The sequence below is a fragment of the Chlorocebus sabaeus genome, chromosome 21, assembly GCF_047675955.1.
Source record: "Chlorocebus sabaeus isolate Y175 chromosome 21, mChlSab1.0.hap1, whole genome shotgun sequence".
Classification (NCBI taxonomy): Eukaryota; Metazoa; Chordata; class Mammalia; order Primates; family Cercopithecidae; genus Chlorocebus; species Chlorocebus sabaeus.
In genome coordinates, this window is record NC_132924.1 from 131679788 (window position 1) to 131701463 (window position 21676).

Genomic DNA, 21676 nt, shown 5'->3' on the forward strand with positions numbered 1-21676 from the left:
ACGCAGCCTTAAAATATAGATGGTAAACAGTGAAAGAATTAAAAGGACAAATAGACAAGCCCACAATTATAGTTGGAGATTTTAATACATGTCTTTCAGTATTGGTAGAAAAATATATGTCTTTCAGTTCTGGTAGAAAAAGCAGTTAAAACAATCAGTAAAGATTTGGAATAATTAAATAACATTAAAAAAGGGTGTGAATGATATATGTAGCATATAACCAAGAACTGCATAATTTACATTATTTTCAAATGAAAATGAAACTTTTACCAAAACAGATGGCATGCCAGATCAAAAAGCAAGCCTCAACGAACTTCAGAGGACTGAAAGTTGGTTCTTGGAAACCACTGATAAAATTGATAACACTTTATTCAGTAAGACACATCAAGATAAAAAGAAAGAAAACACAAATTGACAATACCAGGACTGAAGGAGCAGAGACCTGTATAGATCTTACATACATTAAAAATGTAACAGAACATTGAAAACACTGATGAAATGGGCAAATTCCTTGAAAAGTACAACTTAGCAGAACTAACATACAAAGAAACAGAGTCTGAATAGTCCTATATCTGGTTTAGAAATTTTGAACAGCCAAATAAAACCTTCTCACAAAAAAACTCTCTGCCCTGTTGGCTCTTCTGTTGACTTCTTCCAAGCATTTAAAGAAGATATAACATCTTATCTAAACTAACCTGCTCCAAAAAATAGAAAAGAGAAAACACTTTCCTCTTCACTTTATGGGCCAACACCAAACCTTACCAGAATGACTCATGGGAAAGGAAAACAATAGATCAATTTCATGAATGTAGACGCGAAAATTCTCAACAAAATGTTAGCAAGCTGAGTTCAGCTATATATTAAAAACATAATATATCAAAACCACATAGGGTTAATTTAGGAATGAGAAGTGGATTTAACATTAGAAAATCTATCCATGTAATATTTCAAATTACATGAACAAATGATAAAAACCATATGTATATACATAAAAATCATGATAAAATTCAAAAGCCATTCATGACTAAACACTCTCAGAAAACTGGGAATTAAGAGAAACTTTCTTAATTTGGTAAAAGGTATCTTCAAAATATCTACAGCAAACATTATGCTTATAGGGAAGTATGGAAAGCTTTCACTCTGAGTTCAGAAATAAGAAAATGTTTGCTATCACCACTTCTATTCAACATTGTACTTCACAAACAGCACGAATTACACATAGAAAAATCCAAGTGAATTTACGGAATAGTCAAAGAATTCATAAAGGAATTTAGTGAGGTTGCTGAAGCAAGAGTTTTTTTTTTTTTTTTTTCCTTCTGAGACAGGGTCTTACTCTGTTGCCCAGGCTGGTCTCAAATTCCTGGGCTCAAGCGATCCTCCTGCCTTGACCCAAAGTGCTGGGATTATAGGCATGAGCCACTGTACCCAGCTTCTGAAGCAAGATTAATATACTAAAATCAATTCTTTTTCAAGAAACAATTAGAAACGGAATTTAACAAAATATTTATAATAGCATAAACAAATACCTAGGAATGACTATTAAATTATGTATAAGACTTCTACTCAGAAAATCATAAAACACTGAGAGAAATTAAAGAAAACCAAAACAAATGGAAGGATCTACTATGATCACGGGTTGGAAGATTCAAAATTAGAATGATGTCCTGTCTATCCAAGCTGATCTACGGATATAATGCAATACCAAATGAAATTGCAATAGAATTTTTTTTTTTTTTGAGAGAAAGTGTCTTGCTCTGTTGCCCAGGCTGGAGTGCAGCGGTGTGATCATGGCTCACTGCAGCCTCAACCTGGGCTCAAGTGCCCACCACGGCCAGCTAATTTCAAATTTTGTTGTAGAAACTGTAGAGACGGGGTCTCCCTGTGTTGTCCTGGCTTGTCTTGAACTCCTGAGCACAGGCAATCATCCTGCCTTGGCCTCCCAAAGTGCTGGGATCACAGGCGTGAGCCACTGCATCCAGCCTGATTTTGCAAAATGGCAATTGACATTAAAAGTTCATTTTTAAGAGTTGATTTTTAAAATTTACATGTAAGTACAAATGGCCAAGCTCTTCCTAATTAAAAAAAAAAAAAAGAGTTGATGGACTCGGACTTGTAGGAATAAAGACTTATTAAAAGCAGGAAAATTATAATAAACAGAAATAGTGCAATGGTAGAAGGCCAAAGCAACAGAACTGGGACTCGAGGCCCCACACATGCCACTGCCTGCTCTGTGAAGAGAAGCATTGCAGGCCACAGAAGCCCCTTCCTGTATTCGCTCCTGGACAACGGGATACACATGCTGAAAGCCCTAAAGAAACTTCACCCTGCTTCACACCATAGCAGAAATAAATCCCAAGTGGATTATGGACAGAAACATGAAAAGTTAAAATAATAACATCTCTAGATGATAAAAAAAAAAAAGAACATGGCAAAGATTTCTTAAGAGGACTCAAGAAACAATGACATAAAGAAACAAATGTTAAATGAGCTCCATTAACATTAAGAGCTTCTGTTTATCCAAAGACCATGAAGAGAGCTTAAATCCAATCACAGAGCTGGAGACAAAATCCATAATACTCATACGTAGTGAAAGGCTCTAAGACTCCTAAATATCGACTTAAATAGAGGGAGAGACCAAATAGAAAAATAAGCAAACTCATTTTGAAATGGCACTTCAAAAAAAGCAAGATTTTGAAATGTATGAACTCATTTTCCACCAGGGAAATGAGGGAAATGTAAATTAAAACACCATTTTATGTTATTATAGACCCACAAGAGTGGCTGAAGGCTTAAAAATGGACAATACCAAATGGAGGCAAGCGTGTGGTACAAATGGAAGCCTCCTGCACTGTTGGTGGGTGTGTACACTGGTAACCACTTTGGAAATTACTTGGCAGCATTCATTTCTTTTTTATAAATTTATTTATTTTTAGTGGACACACGGTAACTGTACATATTTATGGGGTATACTTTGATGCTTTGATACATATCTATGTGGATAATGATCCCACCAAGCTATTAGCATATCTACAGTGTTTAGGAAGACTGACTCTACGTATAGCCTATGACCAGTAAATATAAAATGAACACAAATGTAAATATGTGTGTACATATACACACACACACCTAAAGTAACATGTGCATCTATCTGTGCATGAGATGATGACTAAGAATATAACAGCAGCATTATTTGTTATGCCTCAAACTGAGTAACCCATATGTCCATGAACAGTTGATTGGATAAATACATTATTTTTTTGAGTGGAATACTATACAGCAAGAAAATAAAACATGGTAACTACATGCAACAACATGGATGAACCTCCTTGCAAAATGCTGAGTGAAAGAATCCAGAGACCAGGAGTTCCTTTCGCATGATTCCGAGGTAACGTTTTCAAAAAGAGAGAAAAGTTGTCTCCGGTGCCAGAACTGTGAATAACGGCTGCTTTTCAGAAGGGAGGTGGGGTGGACACAGGGTGGCTGCTGGGTCCCTGGTGAGAGTCGTGCCCCACATCTTAATCTGGTGCTGTGTGCGCTTGGTAAACATGCGTTCTGAATGTGTACTGCATTAGCAAATGTTTATTTTAGCATATGTAACACTGCCACAGAGCCTTAGTAAGCAAAGAATTGTAAACACACTCTGAATTTTCTTGGTCTCTTGGGAGCAATTCCAAAGCTGCATGGCCACTGCACCAGGCTCACGCACCTGTGCTGCTCCCTCTGGCTTCTTTCCTCAACGCCCTTTCCTCAGAAGGCAAATGTCCCCCACCAGTGCCATTTCGCTTCCCACTGATTATCTCATTGGCTGCGTTTATCTCTCCAAATCACCTTTTTCCCTCTCTTATTTTCTTTTTCTCCTTCCCTCTCTCTCCCACCGTATGTGTTTCTGTGGAGTGGGGTTGGCACTCACAGCCATCGCTCAGAGATGAGCACGCTTTTGGTCCAGTTAGCAAGCCATCCAAACACACGTTTGCTGGGTTTCTCAGTGATATTCTTCATTACTCACTGTTCATTTTAAATTTTCACTTCCATGTGTGGATCTGCCAATGGGCAATGGAGGTAGCAGAAAGTGTGGCTTCTGGAAAGGGGGAGGACAGGAGTCTGCTCATTAGCAATGGTGGGAAAGGATTTTGGAGGCCACGTCCATCTGACAGAGACAGAGGTGCAGGCTGCAGTGATGAGAGCCTGGGTTGAAATCAAGGCTCTGCATGCACCAGCTCAGCAACCTGCAATGTCCAGTGACCTTCCTGGGGCTACACTCTCCACCTGGAGAAACTGGGTCAGTGTCAGTACTTACCTGATGATGCTAACATCTGTAAAGTACTTGGCATGGTGCATGGTAGCAGTTACAGCTGTCCCTCGGTGTCTACAGGGGATTGGGTCCAATCGCCCTCCCCCAACCTTGCCCCTTTACCCCATGCCAAAATCCATGAATGTGCAACTCCCACATTTGGCCCTTCAGGACCCACAGATACATGCAGCTGGCCCTCCGTATCTGCAGGCTTCTCATCCTGAATAGCCTATATTTCTGATCTGTGGTTGAATCTGTCGATAAAGAGGGCTGACCGTATTGAAAAACATTCTCAAAGAAGTGGACCATGCAGTTCAAACCTGTGTTGTTTGAGAAGCAACTGTGCTGTGGTCCCTGCTGGACTGACACGGACTGGAGCCGTCTCTGTCAGTCCCTGGGTCATAGGGGCAGCTGTCACCATAGGATGACTCCCCCACAAAGCTGGTCATGTATTTGTTGTGAGAGTCAACACTGCACTTTGGGACTTGTTCTAAGAAATAAGTAGCTCCATTTCCCGCGTATAAAGTAAGAACATGGCTACTGAAGGCTTTCTTGGCTTATGGGGCTATTTTCGAGAAGAAATGTTCAATGCCGGCAAAGCATTCTGCTTCCTGGGTATAATTACTGAGACAATGGATCACGTTATTTTTATAATTCAGACTTTAGAATCCACAGACTCTCACAGCTCTCAAGAAGTGGCACTGGACCCTGCTTCTGACAGAAGGACGTGGGATGAGCCCCAAGTCGAGAGATGCACACCAGCTCTGGATGCTTTTTCCTGCAAACATCACACACGTGGCCACCAGCAGAATGACATCCAACATAGACATGCACTTTTTTCAGCTCAGAAGTTCCACACGCAGGTAACTAAGGATGCCCACAGATGGAGGAGTGTGTTCTGTGTCCTAAAGGATCAGTGTTCATAGGCGGGATAATTCCCAATGCTCTTGGGTTGCCTAATTAAATATGTGAAGGAAATGGATGTGTATAAAAAATAAGGATTGTTCAATATAGGAAAATAAGATAAAATTTTCAGATTTAATTACCCTGGGTCAGCTTACCTCCTTAAAGTTTTCCTCTCTTTCTTCTCTTTAGCAACTTGAAAATTTAAACATATATAGTAAAATATTATACTCTGTAAAATATAGAGTATAATAGAACAAATATTAATATTGTACCAGCTTTTAAAAATAACTAGAATATGATAGGCCTTCCTCACACTTTTCAAAGTGCAGCCCTGTATTAAAGGTAGACTTATTGTTTCTGAGAATTACCAACCATAGTTGAGATGCCTGAACAATAAAAAGCATAACTCAATTACATTTGCTGGGTTTCTTAGCTGGATTCTCAACCACTCCTAACTTGTTTATTTTACTTCCAAGTATGGATCTCCTAATGGACTGTTGTTAGGGTCTAGAAACATTCCATTTGTTATATCATTGATTTTATCTGACATACTGGCAAACATTTGGATTACATTTTAGCAAAGAGAAATAAAATATGTAGTGATTGATACATAGAGTAAGCTGAATACCCTTCATTTTATTTAGTGCTAATGATATGTAAGGTAGATTTAATCCTAATTCACCAATGAGCTCTTCCTATAGAGAAACTACTGTTCTGGGACCAAAACCTCTACCCTCAACCAAAAGCAAACAATGATTTGATTGGTCAAATCATCTGTACAATGTCATCATTAGTTACCAAGAGACCCACTAAAGATGCAGGTGGGCAGGGGCCATCTCACCTCACTGCGAGGGAAGAGTGGGCAGCATTTAATAAGCCCTCATCACAGCCTCAAGTGCCATGCTAAGCCCTTCACATCTACCGACACATCAAGTTCTCACAACAGCCCTCTGAAGGGGGCTTCTTAGTCTCCACATGTTACAGAAGCACAGACAGGTTAAGTACTTTGTCCGAGGTCACACAGCTGCTAAGAGACTGACCCAGGATTTGAGCCCAGACAGTCTGACTCCACCTTCATGCTCTTAAACACATCGCAGCATCTCTAATAGAGCACCTACAGCCAAAACACAGAAGCTTCTGGATGGCAAGGGCGAGATCATATTTCTTCTGTATTTTCCATGCATTTGCATAATGGCTAAGTATTTAATAAATGATAGCTGAGCTGAATTCCTATCCAAGGTCAGCATTATGTCTTTACATAATAAATGCAGAGTATTTAAATAAAAATGTAAATGTTAACATTATATTTCACGCCAGCATTCTCCAAGGGAGTCTTATTGGCTTAGCACACAGAGGGCTCCAGGCTGGGTGGCGCCTAGAAGCCCTAAATGGAAACTGCTTGTCTTGTATTCTTTGCAGAATTACTAATTTCTGCTCCTTACCTGAAGAGGCACAGAATTATGCTTCCTGTTGCAAGAGACATCAGAGAGACACTGTAGCCCAGGGTGTAAATGGCCTTCACCAGAATATAAAACGTGATCTATAAAGAAAGAAAATGGATCTGTAAGCTGAGGGTGACCAGCAGCACCAGACAACAGGAACGGTTCCAACATCCAGCCCTGAGCTCTGTCCATGAAGGACTCTTGCCTGCTGGAAGGCATAAGACAGTCTCACTTTATAATTCCACCTCCATTTTGAATCAAAAAATGACCCCCACCTTTCAGAACCTCTACTTTTTTCTTATAATTCATCATGAATGACTTTGGATGGTTCCCGTAAAGCACCTCTGTCTGAAGGGAACATGACCCGCTACCATCAGGAAAAGCAAAGGAAGGAAGCGCTGAGCTAAGTTCAGAAAGAGAGCTCAGTCCGTCCCTGAGGCAGCACATCTAGCTTTCTGACACTTCTGGATGAGCTCAAGTGGACACACAGGTCTGAGTACATTAAACACTATGACCTACAGGCACGGGGTGAGGTGCTCCAGACAGAGGTACTTGCCTAAGCCAGAGCCAGCTGCTGAGCTGCAGTATCTTGGGAATTTTATTTCCTTAACATTTCTTGGTTTAGCAAGGTTCATGGCTTGATGCTTTTAATCTCCATGAAATCATCAGGCACAGGAGGGATTCATGATCATCACTGTGGCAAAATCACTGGGAGTTCTATGAAAACAGGGAATCCTATACAAAAAGAACTGGGTCCTCTAGAAGGAAAACCAGTGCTGGTCATGATAAAACCAGCAACACCTGCAGGGCATCGTCATAGCTCGCCACTCCCAAAGGCTGCTTCCTGGTCTGCATTTTCTTGATAAAGCTAATTCCTATAAAATAAAGAGGGAAACAATCCATGTGTGCTTACATGATGAATTTTATTTTTGCCAAGAGGTCCTAAGTAAGTACACCCGAACCTCACTGTTATTTTACAATACAAAATTCAAGGCAAAACTCAAAAAGTTATGTTCTTGTTTATTAGTCGGGCTCTTAATTATAACTTTACTGTTTAATCATTATTTAGAATGTATTAACCCATTTACTTTGCATTACAGGAATCTCTTCTTGGTAACCTCGGCCCTGCTTACTTAGGACAGCTCAGAAAAGAGCACAGAGTAGTCCTGGCCAGATCCCTCTTCCTTGCTATTCCTCATCCTTCCTGACTCCACTCATGAGAAGATGTCATTAACTACCACCTAACCACCCTCTCACGTCACCTAATTATCACATCACTTTACCCAACCACTACCCTCACCTCACCTAACCACAAGTCTTATCTAACCCATACTCCACCTAACCATGACCCTCACCTCATCTAACCACCATTCTCAACCATATTCACCTCATTTAGTCATAATTCTTACCTCACCTAACTGCCACCCTCACATCACCTAACAACCACTTTCATCTCACCTAACCACTCTCCTCACCTTATCTAGCCACCACTCTCAACTCATCCAACCCATACTCACTTCACTTACCCACCATCCTCACCTCACCTAACCACTAACCTCACCTCACCTAATCACCACCTTCACCTCACCTCACCACTACCCTCACCTCACCTAACCACCACTCTCAACTTACCTAATCCATACTCACTTCACCTAACCACCACCCTCACCTCACCTAGCCACCCCTTCACCTCATCTAACCACCACCCTCACCTCACCTAATTACAAGTCTCATCTAATTTATACTCTACCTAACCATGACCCTCACCTCATCTAACCACCATTCTCAACTCATCTAACCATCTCCTTCATCTAACCACCATCTCACTTCACCTAACAATCAACTTCACTTCACCTAACCACTCTTCTCACCTCACCTAACCAGCACTCTCAACTCATCTAACCCACACTCACTTCACTTACCCACCATATTCACCTCACTTAGCCATAACTCTTTCCTCACCTAACTGCCACCCTCACATCACCTAACAACCACTTTCATCTCACCTAACCACTCTCCTCGCCTTATCTAGCCACCACTCTCAATTCATCCAACCCATACTCACTTCACTTACCCACGACCCTCACCTCACGGAACCCATCTTCACCTCACTTAACCACTAACCTCACTTCACCTAACCACCACTCTGAACTCATCTAACCCATATTCCCTTCACCTAACCACAGACTGCACCTTACCTAACCCACACTCACCTCACCTATCAGCCACCCTCACATCATGTAACCACCACCTTCACTTTGTTGTGGAAAGCAGTTTGCTGATTTCTCAAAGAACTTAGAACTACCATTCAACCTGGCAATACCATTACTGGGTATAAACCCAAAGGAACAGAAATCATTCTACCAAAAAGACATGCCCAGCACAGCCCTATTCACAAAGCAAAGACATGGAATCAATACGTCCCCATCGACAGTGGACTGGACTGGTACATATAGAGCATGGAATACTATGCAGCCACAAAGACTGAAATCACATCCTTTGAAGCACCATGGAGGCAGCTGGAGACCATCATCCTAAGCCAATTAGCACAGAAACAGAAAACCAAATACCAAATGTTTTCATAAGTGGGAACAAAACATTGGGTACTCAGGGAGGAGAAACGGAGGGAGGGGGCAAGGGTTGAAAAACTAACTGTTGGGTACTATGCTCTGTACTTGGGTGGCGGGACCAGTCAGACCGCAAACCTTAGCATCATGAAATATGTCCAGGTAACAAGCCTGCACATGTGCCCCACGAATCTAAAATAAAAGTTGGAAAAAAAAAAAAAAAAGGCTGGGCTTGGTGGTTCACACCTGCAATCCCAGCACTTTGGGAAACCGAGGTGGGAGGATTGCTTGCTCCCAGGAATTTGAGGCCAGCCTGGGCAACAGAATGAGACCCTCGTCTCTAAAAAAATTGAAAAATAATTAGCTGGGTGTGGTGGCCTGTGCCTGTGGTCCTCAGCTACTGGGGAGGCTGAGGTGGGAGGATCGCCTGAGCCGGGAAGGTGGAGGCTGCCTGAGCTGTGATCGCGCCACTGCCCTCCAGCCTGGGTGACACAGCAAGGACCTGACACACACACACACATACACACAAAAAAGGGAAAAAAGTGAAAAATAATCCATTCTTCCACTCTTTCTCTCATTCAACCGGCGCCCACCAGGGTTGAGAACGTGTGAGAAGCCGACAGCAGGAATGGCGGCCTTGGGGGTCTCACACTCAGCGGGAGGGCGAGCCGGGCGGAGTCCCAGCCGGGCGGAGTCCCGGGTCAAGCGCGGCGCGCGGCTGTGCGGAGAAGCCAGGCCGGGTCGGACGCGCTGCAGCGGGAGGCGCAACGGCTCTGGGGCCCCCGTGGGAGGGAGCGGCGGCCGCGTCAGGAGCGGATGATGGCGGGAGGGCGGGAAGCCTGGAGCCTCTAGAGGAGCCCAGTCCTGAGGAGCCTGGTCTTGGGGAGCCGGGTCCTGAGGGCCCTGCAGGGGGCGAGGTGTGGGGTCTTCCGGCGGCGGTGCGGCCATGGGGCGCCGGCGGGTGTGAAGCAGGCGAGAACGGGTCAGATCCCAACAGTGACTTGATGGCGGGGCCCGCGGGCCTTCCCGACGGAGATGGGAGGAAAACAGGGCGAGGACGCCCCAAGGCTTCAGCCCGAGCCCCGACAAGCGGCAGCCTCAGCGGCCGGGAGGTGGGAGAGCAGCGCCAGCCTCGGGCTCGGGTCTGGGGGTCCTGGCGGGATCTGGGGTTCCTGGCGGGTCTGAGGGCCTCGCGGGATCTGGGGGGCCTGGTGGGGTTTGTGGGTCCTGGCGGGATCTGGGTGGCCTGGCGGGGCCCGGGGGGCGCGGAGCACCAGGTGCCCACACCCTGCTGGGGTTCAACAGGAAGGTCTGGGCCAGAGGCGTCCCCTGAGGCTTCTTCAGGCTGAGGCAGCACTGAGGCCCGGCAGCACTGAGCCCCCTGCAGCACTGAGGCCGCGGCCATTCGCAAGAAATTCAGTGACAAAAACGCCTCAAGTGACTCTGGACTGAGGAGCCGCGCCCGGCGTGGGTGGGCGCGGAGGGAGCAGAAAGGAGGCGATGCGGCTTCTGAGGTGGGGGAGGGGCGGCCCCACGCGCAGGGCCCGGAGGGCGCCTTCTTCCCGCGTCTCCCCGGAGGCCGGAGGGCGCCTTCTTCCCGCGTCTCCCAGGAGGCCGGAGGGCGCCTTCTTCCCGCGTCTCCCAGGAGGCCGGAGGGCGCCTTCTTCCCGCGTCTCCCAGGAGGCCGGGTCCCCTGTCCCGAAGCCGCTGGGGCCTGGCTGAGGCGACCCTGCACCTGGGCCCAGTGGGCTCCAGCTGGTCCACGGAGGACCCCCGGCTGCCCCTCTGTGCAGAGCCCTCCGGGACGGACCGTGGCAGGAAGAGACGGAGACCGAGTGGACTCGGCGGCTCCTGAGTCAGCAGCGCCCGGGTTCGTTATGAGTGAGGATTCCGGCGGGGTGAAAATGGTCGAGACCAGAATTGTGGTCTCAAGTGGGGGCGCCGAGCTGGGTGTTGCGCTGAAGGTGGCGGCAGCCACCCGCTGTCGGGCGGGGCTTCGAGGTCGGCAGCAGCGGGAGCGCAGAGGCCTGGGTTTGGGTCCTGGATGCAGTGGGACAGAGGCCGGCCAGGCTGCTCTCTCGCAGCCGAGCAGTTGGTGCTGAGTGAGTCCTGCTGGTCAGTGTCCAGTCCCGAGGCAGATCCAGGACCCTCTGCTGGCCCGGCTTTCACCCCAGTCTGGCATCACGTGGCCCCGGGGCTGCCCGTGCACAGCTGTGTGCTGGGGCACCGACCCTCCCTCTTTAAGTCCTTGCAGAGGCCTCACCTGGAGGCCTGGGGTTCCATGCCTGGCAAGACAGGCTTTGATACGGTGTGGAGGAAGCTCCTCTCCCAGCTCTGCAGGGGCCTGATGTTCCCCGCGTAGACTCTGCATCTCCACCTATACTGAGAACCTGCGGACCTTCCAGAAGCAGGCAGTGGGAACTCCGTGAGCCTTGGAGCCATGGCGGGCCCACTGCACGGCGCCCTGAAAGCTAGGAGGGCGGAAATCACAAAACGGTGTCGGAACTCCACATGATTCCTCCTGAACTAAGGCTTTCTTGGCTCTCCTAAAGGCCTGATCCCTGGGGGAGTGGAAGATCTGAGAGCTGAAGGAAGTGTCTGGATGTGTCTGTGTTTCTGAGTTGTTCTAGGACCCCGACCCCTGGATTTAGAAAGCCTTGGACAGCGTCATGCTGCTGTTCCCTCTGCCTGCCCATCTCCCTCCCTCCCCTCCCCTGCAGTGGCTGCTGCAGGAGGCACCTGCAGGAGACGGGGGCAGGAGGGTGGTCACCCCGGGTTCTGCCCCCCACCCCAGGCTCTGGCCCTCCTTGGCTGCTCAAAATACCGCTCTTGCCAAGCCCTGGTGTCTGGGGTCCCTTCCCTGCCCCTCTGGCCAGGGTTCTGGCTTCCTGTGGCTGGAGAGTGGAGGCTGCACAGTTCTCACAGGGCTCCTTGACTGCCCAGACCTCTGTAAGGATTCTCTGCATTTAAGCTCTTTTCAGTTTTATCCTTGGCATGTGCCAGCAGTGTCCTGTTTGAATCCCGAATCGACACACTGTTCCTTGCATGTACAATAACATTTTTTATGAACTACAATCCCCATAAAAAGACCATCAGAATGACCAGGAAAATTTTTCAACACTAAGGTTTTAGAACTTGAGATCGCACAAGAAATGAGAAGACATCAGGGACACAGTTACTGAAAGCGCTTTGCTCGTCCTGTCTCAGGAACCCTCCACCCAGAAAGTACCCTGGTTTCTCTGTGGTGCCCCTGGCCCACCTGTGGTTGCATTCTCGACCACAGTGTCCACTACAGAGTGCTCAGGGCTGACCCACACATTGCATTTAGGGAATGAAAGAAGCCACACACAGCACAGAGCTGTGAGGTTTGACCTCCCCTGAGACAGAAAACGCGGGTGAAGCAAATTCATTTAACCCAACATGTGTTAGAGATTAAAAGAGGGCTGCTGGGGCAGGTTTTCCTTTAGGGGCCTGCTCCTGCACTGTCTGTGGGATTCCAGGATGCCTGCTCCAGCAGCGTCCATGGGATTCCAGGATGCCTGCTCCCACACCCTCCATGGGATTGCAGGATGCCTGATCCCGCACTGTCCATGGAATTGCAGGATGCCTGCTCCAGCAGTGTCCATGGGATTCCAGGATGTCTGCTCCAGCAGTGTCCGTGGGATTCCAGGATGTCTGCTCCAGCAGTGTCCGTGGGATTCCAGGATGTCTGCTCCAGCAGTGTCCGTGGGATTCCAGGATGCCTGCTCCCACACCCTCCATGGGATTGCAGGATGCCTGATCCCGCACTGTCCATGGAATTGCAGGATGCCTGCTCCAGCAGTGTCCATGGGATTCCAGGATGTCTGCTCCAGCAGTGTCCGTGGGATTCCAGGATGCCTGCTCCCACACCATCTGTGGGATTGCAGGATGCCTGCTCCTGCACATTCTGTGGGATTCAGGGCACCATCCCGTGGATTCCAGGACAATTGCTCCCAAACCCTTCCATGGCATTCTAGGAGGCCACTCGGCCTAGTTGGACAGCCTCTGCTCTGGGATGGCTTGGTGGACCAAGCAGATTTGTCTGAATTGCTTCCACTCCCTGCATCTTTGTGGTGCGAGAACTAGAGCCCAGTGATGATGTTTCAAGGAAAGTTTCCCTATGCCCATTACTACTTACAAAGCCTCAATGGTGGGCTAACACATTTTAGAAAGACAATACTGATAAATATTTAGCAAGAAGACTACATTCGTTAGTATAACTCCTTAAATTGTTCAGGTAATTAAGATTGACATCAATTTTGATCTGGGAAACTAATGTAATTAATACAGTTTTAGAAGGGGATTTTTTTTTTTTCCCTTAAACCTCAGTAGGAAAACTGAGATCCACACTGAGTGGAACTCTCCTGTGAGTGGGTACTGGCACTCTCCAACACGTGCCTGCCATGTGCGGAGACTGAAAGCTAAGTTAATTACACTTACATAAAATTGACATGCCAGTGACTCAGTTGCACCAGCCGTAGGCTGCTCAAAGCCACATGTGGCCAGTGGCTGCCACACTGGACAAAGCAGATAAAGAACATTCCCATCAGTGTAGACAGTTCTGTTGGCACAGAGACCATATGACCACCATTCACCCACATGAGCACCTTCACTCTGTTAATCAGCTTTTGCATGTGTGTATTCTCCAGTCTCACATAAAGGGCAGCCAAGCAGATGATCTGACCCATTTGAAAGTCATCGCCTCTGTTGTGCAGCTGTAGGATTTATTCCCAACACAGAGCTCTGGATTCTAGGGGTGTGGGGGCTGGTCCATGGGTAATGCCCAGAACTTATAAAGCATGATCTGTTTGAACAGCACTAACCTTTCCACCAGTGGCCCAGAACCTGGGTGCATGAGGAGCTGATGCTAGCCTGACACCTGGAAGCTACACGCATCCCATGAGCTCAATGCTTTCAAATTTTCTTGCAACAAGAAAATGCTCCGCTCGATGTGGGTATTTTAAATCTCAAGAATGTGCAATCGCTCTGATCATTACACGATTCTAAAAACACCATGATTTCCTACTAGAAAAAAAGAATAATCCAGCAGGAAGTGTTCATGAGCAGAAAGGGCCTAAACTAACAGCTGCAACTCCAGGGAGCGGCTGGGTCACAGCAGAAGTTAATTCCAGCACTGATGTTGGAAACAAGGATTTGCAAGACCTTCAAGTTATTTCCCTTGACCCAAGATCTGGTCAAGGCCAAGGAGAAGGGCAAAAGATAATCTCATAAGTTCAAGGCTATCAGTTGGGCTTGCCAAAAAGAAGCAGGTACTTTGCTGCTGTCACTTGCAATGGTTTGTGGCTGGGCAGAGCCATCATCAAGGCAGGAAGGCCAGGTGCTGCGAGGGCAGCTAGCCCCTCTCTGTAGAGGTCCTTGAGCAAGCCAGGCTGCGGCTCCTGCATGCCAAGCTCAGGGAGCTGCCCACAACCAACTTCAGAAGTGAACAGCAACTGGCTCAGAAATTTAAAAACCAACTTCAGAAGTGAACAGCAACTGGCTCAGAAATTTAAAAACACTGAGACCAATGGTGTGTTTACTGAAAATATCAAGCACATTCTAGAACCTGGCCTTAGATGTGAGTATTACTAACCCCACCCCCCAGTGTGTAGACAGTGCGCTAAGACCCGAAGCAGCAGGTCCTCACTTCCGAGAGGGGAGAGTCAGCCTGCCACAGGGTTCTTGCCCCTGGAACTCAAGGCCCTTTAAAAAAACAGCCCCTCTCTTTTCACGTGTTTTTCCTTTAAGGGGAATAGAACTAATTAAAATCTGTCAGAGAAATCATGCACACTCAGCATTAACAGCAAAGCCATCTGACCTCAAACCCAGCGCTCTTTCCCCTAGAACACCGTCAGTAGCCTTGAGGAAGAGGGTTCCCACACAGCCAGCCTTCTGTGTTCCACAGCGTGTGTGTTTAGAAGTGGATTCTCTATTCTCTTGTTCAATTCTAAAGTCAGCGCAGACAGCCCTGGCACCCATGACAAAGCCTGCCGGAGCCAGGGCAGGCCTGAGTGTGAGGGAGAAAGCAGATCCCGCCGTCGAAGGCTGTGATGTTCATTGCAAGAGTGGTGCTTCTGAACGGCAGGTACAACAGCATGGCCTCGGAAAGAAGGCAGGGGCTGAGGAGGGTTCTGAAGGCGTCTCCACAGCTGTGACTGAGGCCACTGTTCCCTTTACAGTTTCCTTTCTGAGACATTCCCACGGGGACCAGAGTGTAATGGCCGCTCTTCACCAATTATCTTGTGATCAGAGTTCAGACTAAACAGTCAGAAAATGGTACGTTTCAAACCTACCAAAAGCATAGAAAACGACATAAGGAAGACAGGTAGCACTAACAAACAGCAGAAAGAGAACTGCAAAGGAATAAAATCTCAGCAAGTGCCGGCAGGCCCCTATCTCTGGGCTGTACAGCACCATGGCCTTAGGGTTCGCTGAGCTGCGTGAACCGTTCTGGTTCCTGTACCTCACTGGGCAGCCTTAATCTGCAGGTACTCCTCGCGGGGTTTCCATCTTCCTGCCGGCTCCTGGCTGTGCAGTGTCCGCTCCACCTGTCTCCAGTTTCACTACTGCCTCAGCGACTCTGCTCAGGGCTCATGGGGGCCTTTCTTACTGCTCACTTTTTCTTCCTGAGTTTCAGTTCTTCCTCCTGTGTCCAGTTTCCCCTGAACTACCTTCTCCAGGCGCTCTGAGTGAGGGCTGCTGGCTGGGGACCCTGCTAGTCCCTGCTTTCTGGAATTCGCGTGCAGTCTGGCCAGGTATGTACTCCTGGGAACGAGCGGCTGTAGGCCCTGGACAACAGTGCACCTGCTGCACTCCTCCTTATGTGTGCGGAATCCATCTCTTGTCTCCAGAACTTCCCAGACCCACCACAATTGTCTGACTGGATATTTCCTTTTATTCACCATATTTAGGGTCTTCAGGCTTTCCGAATCTGAGGATTGGAGCCTCACAAAAACTCTGGAAAACCTCTACTAAGCCTGCGACTAGCCTTGGGCAGTCCTGGTCTCCGATCCTGTTGTTTTCTGTCCCTCTCTCTGCCTGCACCTGGGGTAGTTTCTTTGTATAGATCCTTCCTGGTCCAGAACCCTCTTTGCATTGTGTCTAATGTGCTGTTTAATGCACCTGCTCCATTTTTCCCCCCAAATAAGGGAAACTTATCTAACCCATACTTTTTAGAGTATCTTGTTTCTGGTTCACACTTTCACCCCCAGATCCCCCTTTTAAAAAACATTTTAAATGCATTTATTTCCTTTTGGTGCCTGATGATTTCCTGAGCTGAAGATTGGGTGTAATTTTACTGTCTGTCATTGGCTGATTCTTGTTCATGGTGCTTTTTCCTTCTGTAGTTTGTCAACCTGGAATGTGAGCTCATGTTTGGAGTTTACCCATGGGAATTTTGTGAGGTCTGGTGGACTTTTCCTTCCAGACAGAACCTGTTTGCTCTGCCCAGTACCCCCCAGTGCTGCCCACTCAGCAACAGCCTATGCCAAAGCCTCAGCTCAGGGCTTCTGTGCCGAGGGTAAAAAGGAAGTTGCCTTTTAGGAGAGCATATCCATGGTGAGATTTCTGGGAAGGACTTTACAAATCTTCATGGAAAGCAAACGGATATAAGGCAACTTTCCCTGCTGTTCCGGAGTCAGATTCCAAGCAGCCACCCCTGCATCCAGGACTGAACGGAGGACTCTGCACATGCCGCAGGGCCCAGCCACCGCTGTCACTCTGGTTCTCCACTCTTTTTTTTTTTTTAAGATTTTTTTACTCTCTTGAAATCCCAGCTTCACATTTTAAAGTATCATTGTTATCTTTTATTTAGCATTTTGGGATGATTTGTGATGGGAGTTGTTTATCCTCAGTTTCTCATATAAGATTTGTGTTTCTTGCTGAATGTGTTTGGTATCCTTGGTTAACTTAATTCATTCTATCCAGGACATTCATGGACGCTTAATAGGATGCAGACACCATGTAAGGCATTGTGGGAAACATGGCAGTGACTGACAGAAGGTCCCCACAAGTCACTCGGCTCGTATTTAACCACAGGAACTTTTTTTGGGAACTGTCCCAGAAGACAATAAATGAGCTAGAAAATGAGATGAATATGAATTAAAATTTGTGTTTGTCTTCACTAGAAGAATAGAAAGGTCTACATTTCAAATTATGTTAGTTTGCTTAAAGCTGGTTTTGATTTTACACATCCCGTGCTTTCAATCATTTAAGAAGGCTTATTTGGTTTCTTGCAAACTGCCTCCATTAAGGCCTTGGGGAAGCAAAGCAGACTGTGTGGTGAGTGCTGAAGCACACACAGGTGGGAAGGTCCTATCAGACCCTCAACAGTGTGGCCCAGCAGCATGCAAAATGGCGTGCCCAGAGACTGGCTGACTGTGGCTTTACCACACAGGTCATTACTAGCAAGAAATCCTTCCCGTAGTCAGTTTTTAAAAACATTAGGCAACTCACAAGAAAACCACCAGGTTACCGTGTTGCAAGAGGTGGGTCGACCAACTTCTAAGGTTTTTCTGGGTTGCACAGACATTCATTCAACCTCCTGTAATAAGCACCAATTTTAGAACATGGTCATGAGTAACTGTGCACACTTCTCCATTTTCAATGTGAGGTTAAGTTTATCTTGACTGAGGTGGCCAAGCCAGCTCAGCAGTTTCAGGAACTGCACAGAGGGTCTCTTCCTAGGAGGCCTCTACCTCTGGACTCCAGAACCTTCCTGGGCTTAGCCTCCCATCTTGGCTTCCTTCCTTCTGGGTCCCCAGGCAGACCCTTGGCCTTGGACCCCTCAGAGAGTGCTATCCCCATTTGGGGCCTTTAGAGAGAATCTTTACTCTGAGCGTCTCCCTGGCACTGGCTTTTCCATGGGCACTGCGTTCTGCTCTTCATTGTTCCTCAGTTGTGCCTGGAGCTCGGACCCACAGCCCCACCAGCCTCATCCCAAGGCCCAGGCCTCCGCCTTGTCCAGAACAGGAGTTCAGTTCAGCAGTAATGAGTGAACCCATCCATATTAGAAAGACTGTTCAGAGGAGAACAGGTGCGAAGAGTTTTCTCTTTAACTTTAGATCCAGAGGAGACTTCTGGTAAACTGGAATTCATAATATACAAAGTAGCCACAAAAAGTGCAGTCACACTGCACAGAGCACAGCCGGGAACCCTGCAGCACCTGCTGGATGAAGGCATGATGGCACTGGCAGGTAAGAAAACACACATTGCTAGACTAGCAACAAAATCCAGAGTCCCATGTCTCTAAAGCTTGCAGAATGACACCTATGATTATAAAATTTTAAAGAGCAAGAAAATTAACAGTCAACTTATTTTCCAAATAAACTCAAAAATAAAATTAAAACTAGAAAAACAGTAAACATCTGAAAAAGAGAAAATGGTAACGTTTCAAAACATTGTCAAAACTGATCAGTGGCATAATAAGAGCCTTAAATACCTTTGTTAATTAAAAAATAAAGCATTCAACTAAAGAAGCCAGAAAAATGATAAAACAAGGAAAGCAAGAAGAAGGAAATTATAATAATAAGAGCACAAAACGAAAGACACAGAAAGTTACCTCCTTCTTGGAAGAGAGGCCCATGAGGCCCCGGGCCTTGGTTTTGTAATTATTGATGTATATTCAAAATGCCCAAAACAGTGCTTGGCACGCAGGAATACTCAGGAAATATTTATTAAGGAGAGTAAATTTTAAAAAATGGTCAGATTTACAATAACCCACTTTTTTGGTATAGCCCAATAAAGTAGATATATTTATGAAATATTAAAACAAGAAAAATGAGAAACGTTATTTTACATAATTAAAGTGTGATGCACAACTCTGTGCTAACAAAGTCAAAGCTTCAACGAAATGGTAACATTCTGGGACTGTAAACATTTCCAGAACAGATTTAAGGAAAACCTAAAACACCAATATCCAGAAGAGCTATTTTTAAAAAGTCTGTGAAATATAAGTTGTAAACATGTTAGTGAACCCAGGAGTTTTCACAAATGAGTTCTTTTCATCTTCTAAGGTACACATTATTCCTAGGATATAAGAATTGTCCCAGAACATAGTAACAAATAAAGAAAAAGTTTAACATCTTATTTTTAAAGCTAGCATAAGTCTGATGTCAAAAGCAGACAATATACTGAAATAAATAGTAATAACTACAGACTAATTTCGCTTATAAATACAAAAGGAAAAATCTCAAAATATCAAAGAGAAAAGAAGATCAATTTAGGAGTATATTAAACACACACACCTCAATCAACTAGATTTGCCCCAGGATGCAAAGACGACACACGCTCGCAATCAGTACAATGTATCACATCCATATGTCAATGAAAAAAATGCTTATCCTAGTTGACATTCACTTGCCCTTGTTTATTTATTTATTTATTGGAGACAAGAGTCTTGCTCTGTCACCCAGGCTGGAGTGAAGTGGTGCCATCTCGGCTCACTGCAACCTCTGTCTCCCGGGTTCAAGTGATTCTCATGCCTCAGCCTCCCGAGTAGCTGGGATTACAGGTGTGTGCCACCCCGCCCGGCTACTTTTTGTGGAGACGGGGTTTCATCGTGTTACTCAGGCTGGTCTTGAACTTCTGAGCTCAGGCAATCTGCCCGCCTTGGCCTCCCAAGAGGCTAGGATTACAGGCATGAGCCACCGTGCTCAGCCTATCTTTTTTTTTTAAATGAATAGAATTATAATTTCTTAGGTCTCATTAGAACAATTCCTTTCAGGCACAGGCAGTGCCACAGGGAGTGGTGGAGCCCCAGGGCAGAACTCTATGCCTCTTCTGGGCTGTGGAGCTGTCTGTCCATCTAAGGGAGATGTGGAACCTTTTTTCTACAGGAAGAAAATGCACACAGGCATGAGTGCACAGACACACAACTGCACAATTCCAGGGGCCGATGGAATCAGAACCCTGACTCGAAATTTCTCATTAACATTAGCAAAGTCTACTGCTGCTTCTACCACAAAATGTTTTTCGCATTTTAATCAATAAAATAAAACATGCAAAATGAAATTTTTTACACATTAGAAAAGAAGAAAACAAAACTGTTGCTTGTGGATCGTGTAAGTCCATACTCAGAAAAATCAAGAGAAGTCAACAGAAATAATCAGTAAAACTATCAAGTAAATTTAATCAGGCCTCATTCAAAAGAGCTGCACAAAGGGTAAAATATCTAGGAATAAACTGAGCAGAAAATGTTCTAGGCCTAAAGTGAGGAAACTGAAGCACTTCCCCGAGCAACAGAAGAGAAATCCAAATAAAAGGGAGACAGACCCATTTCTGCATGAAAGACTCAGCTTGCTCAGGACGTCATTTCCTATATTGAAACTTAACTTTTGGTGATGGTATCAAGAGGTGGGGCCTCTGGAAGGTGATCAGGTTGTGAGGGTGGAGCCCTCATGAACAGGGTTAGAGCCCTGTGTCCCTCCGCCGTGTGGGAGCATCCTGAGAGGAAATGTGGCCTCACCAGACAAGGAATTGGCTGCACCTCGATCTGGGACTTCGTAGCCTCCAAAGCTTGAAAAATAAATTTCCATTTTTCATAAGCTATCTAGCCTATGGTATTTGGTTATTGTAACTTGAATAGACTAATATAATATACTTTTAAAAATTGTTCTTATGACTAGAAATCTATAAGAACTTATTTTTCTGGCTGGGAGCAGTGGCTCGTGCCTGTAATCCCAACACTTTGGGAGGCTGAGGCAGGCAGATTGTTTGAGGCTAGGAGTTTGAGACCAGCCTGGTCAACACAGTGAGACTCTGTCACAACAAACAAACAAATAAAAACACAGATAAAAAAAAAAAAAACCTCGTTTTTCTTAAGCCAATAGAAAGAGACCAAAGAACATGCAGGAAAACCTGGGTACCCATTATGCTCAAGGTACCATGAGACAGGTAACTTGGGATAGGAGCATCTCTATGTCTATGAAAAGTGAACTCAATGAATATGTTATTTAGTTGATATTTAAATAGCTTGGCTTTTGCAGTAAAGACAGGCTAAGACGCCTCTTGTTCTATGTTAGCCTTAGACTACATGACTACATGTGGCCTTTGCAGATCCTTTTGAAAAGTTTAGGATCCTCCCATTACCACTGTTAAATAAGAATAAAAATGGAGGCTAGAACCGACCTTTGCCTGTGAGCCAATGGCCTACCCTCAGCTCAGCTCAAAATCTACAGATGTCCATTTACCCACTTAAACTGTAAACCAATTTTGAGCTTTATTTCTTTGTTGAAACACCTCAGCACATTGTAGCCAATTAGTGACCCAAGTAATTCACTCAACCTAACCAATGAGAATTAAGCTTATGAACTTCCTCTTTCATAGCATATAAACCTTGCTCTAACCATGAGAAAAACTTCTTACCACTTTTGGCTTTGAAGTTTCCCTATTTGCAAACAGTTCGCTTCTCACTCAATAAAATCCTCATATCAAGTAGAAGTTCTCTAAAC

The 21676-nt window shown here is 45.8% G+C and overlaps 1 protein-coding gene across 7 annotated transcripts in view; it reads right to left on the bottom strand.

Annotated features, from left to right (window-relative positions):
- VIPR2 (vasoactive intestinal peptide receptor 2) overlaps positions 1–21676 on the bottom strand; it is a 109475-nt gene that overhangs the window by 25906 nt on the left and 61893 nt on the right. For 3 of the 7 annotated variants that reach the window (XM_007983668.3, XM_007983666.3, XM_073009583.1), the window contains one exon: positions 6640–6737. The exons of the other annotated variants lie outside the window; for them this stretch is intronic. In XM_007983668.3, coding sequence (XP_007981859.1) covers positions 6640–6737 — 98 coding nt within the window. The remainder of the gene's footprint in view (positions 1–6639; positions 6738–21676) is intronic. 7 annotated transcript variants of the gene reach the window in all.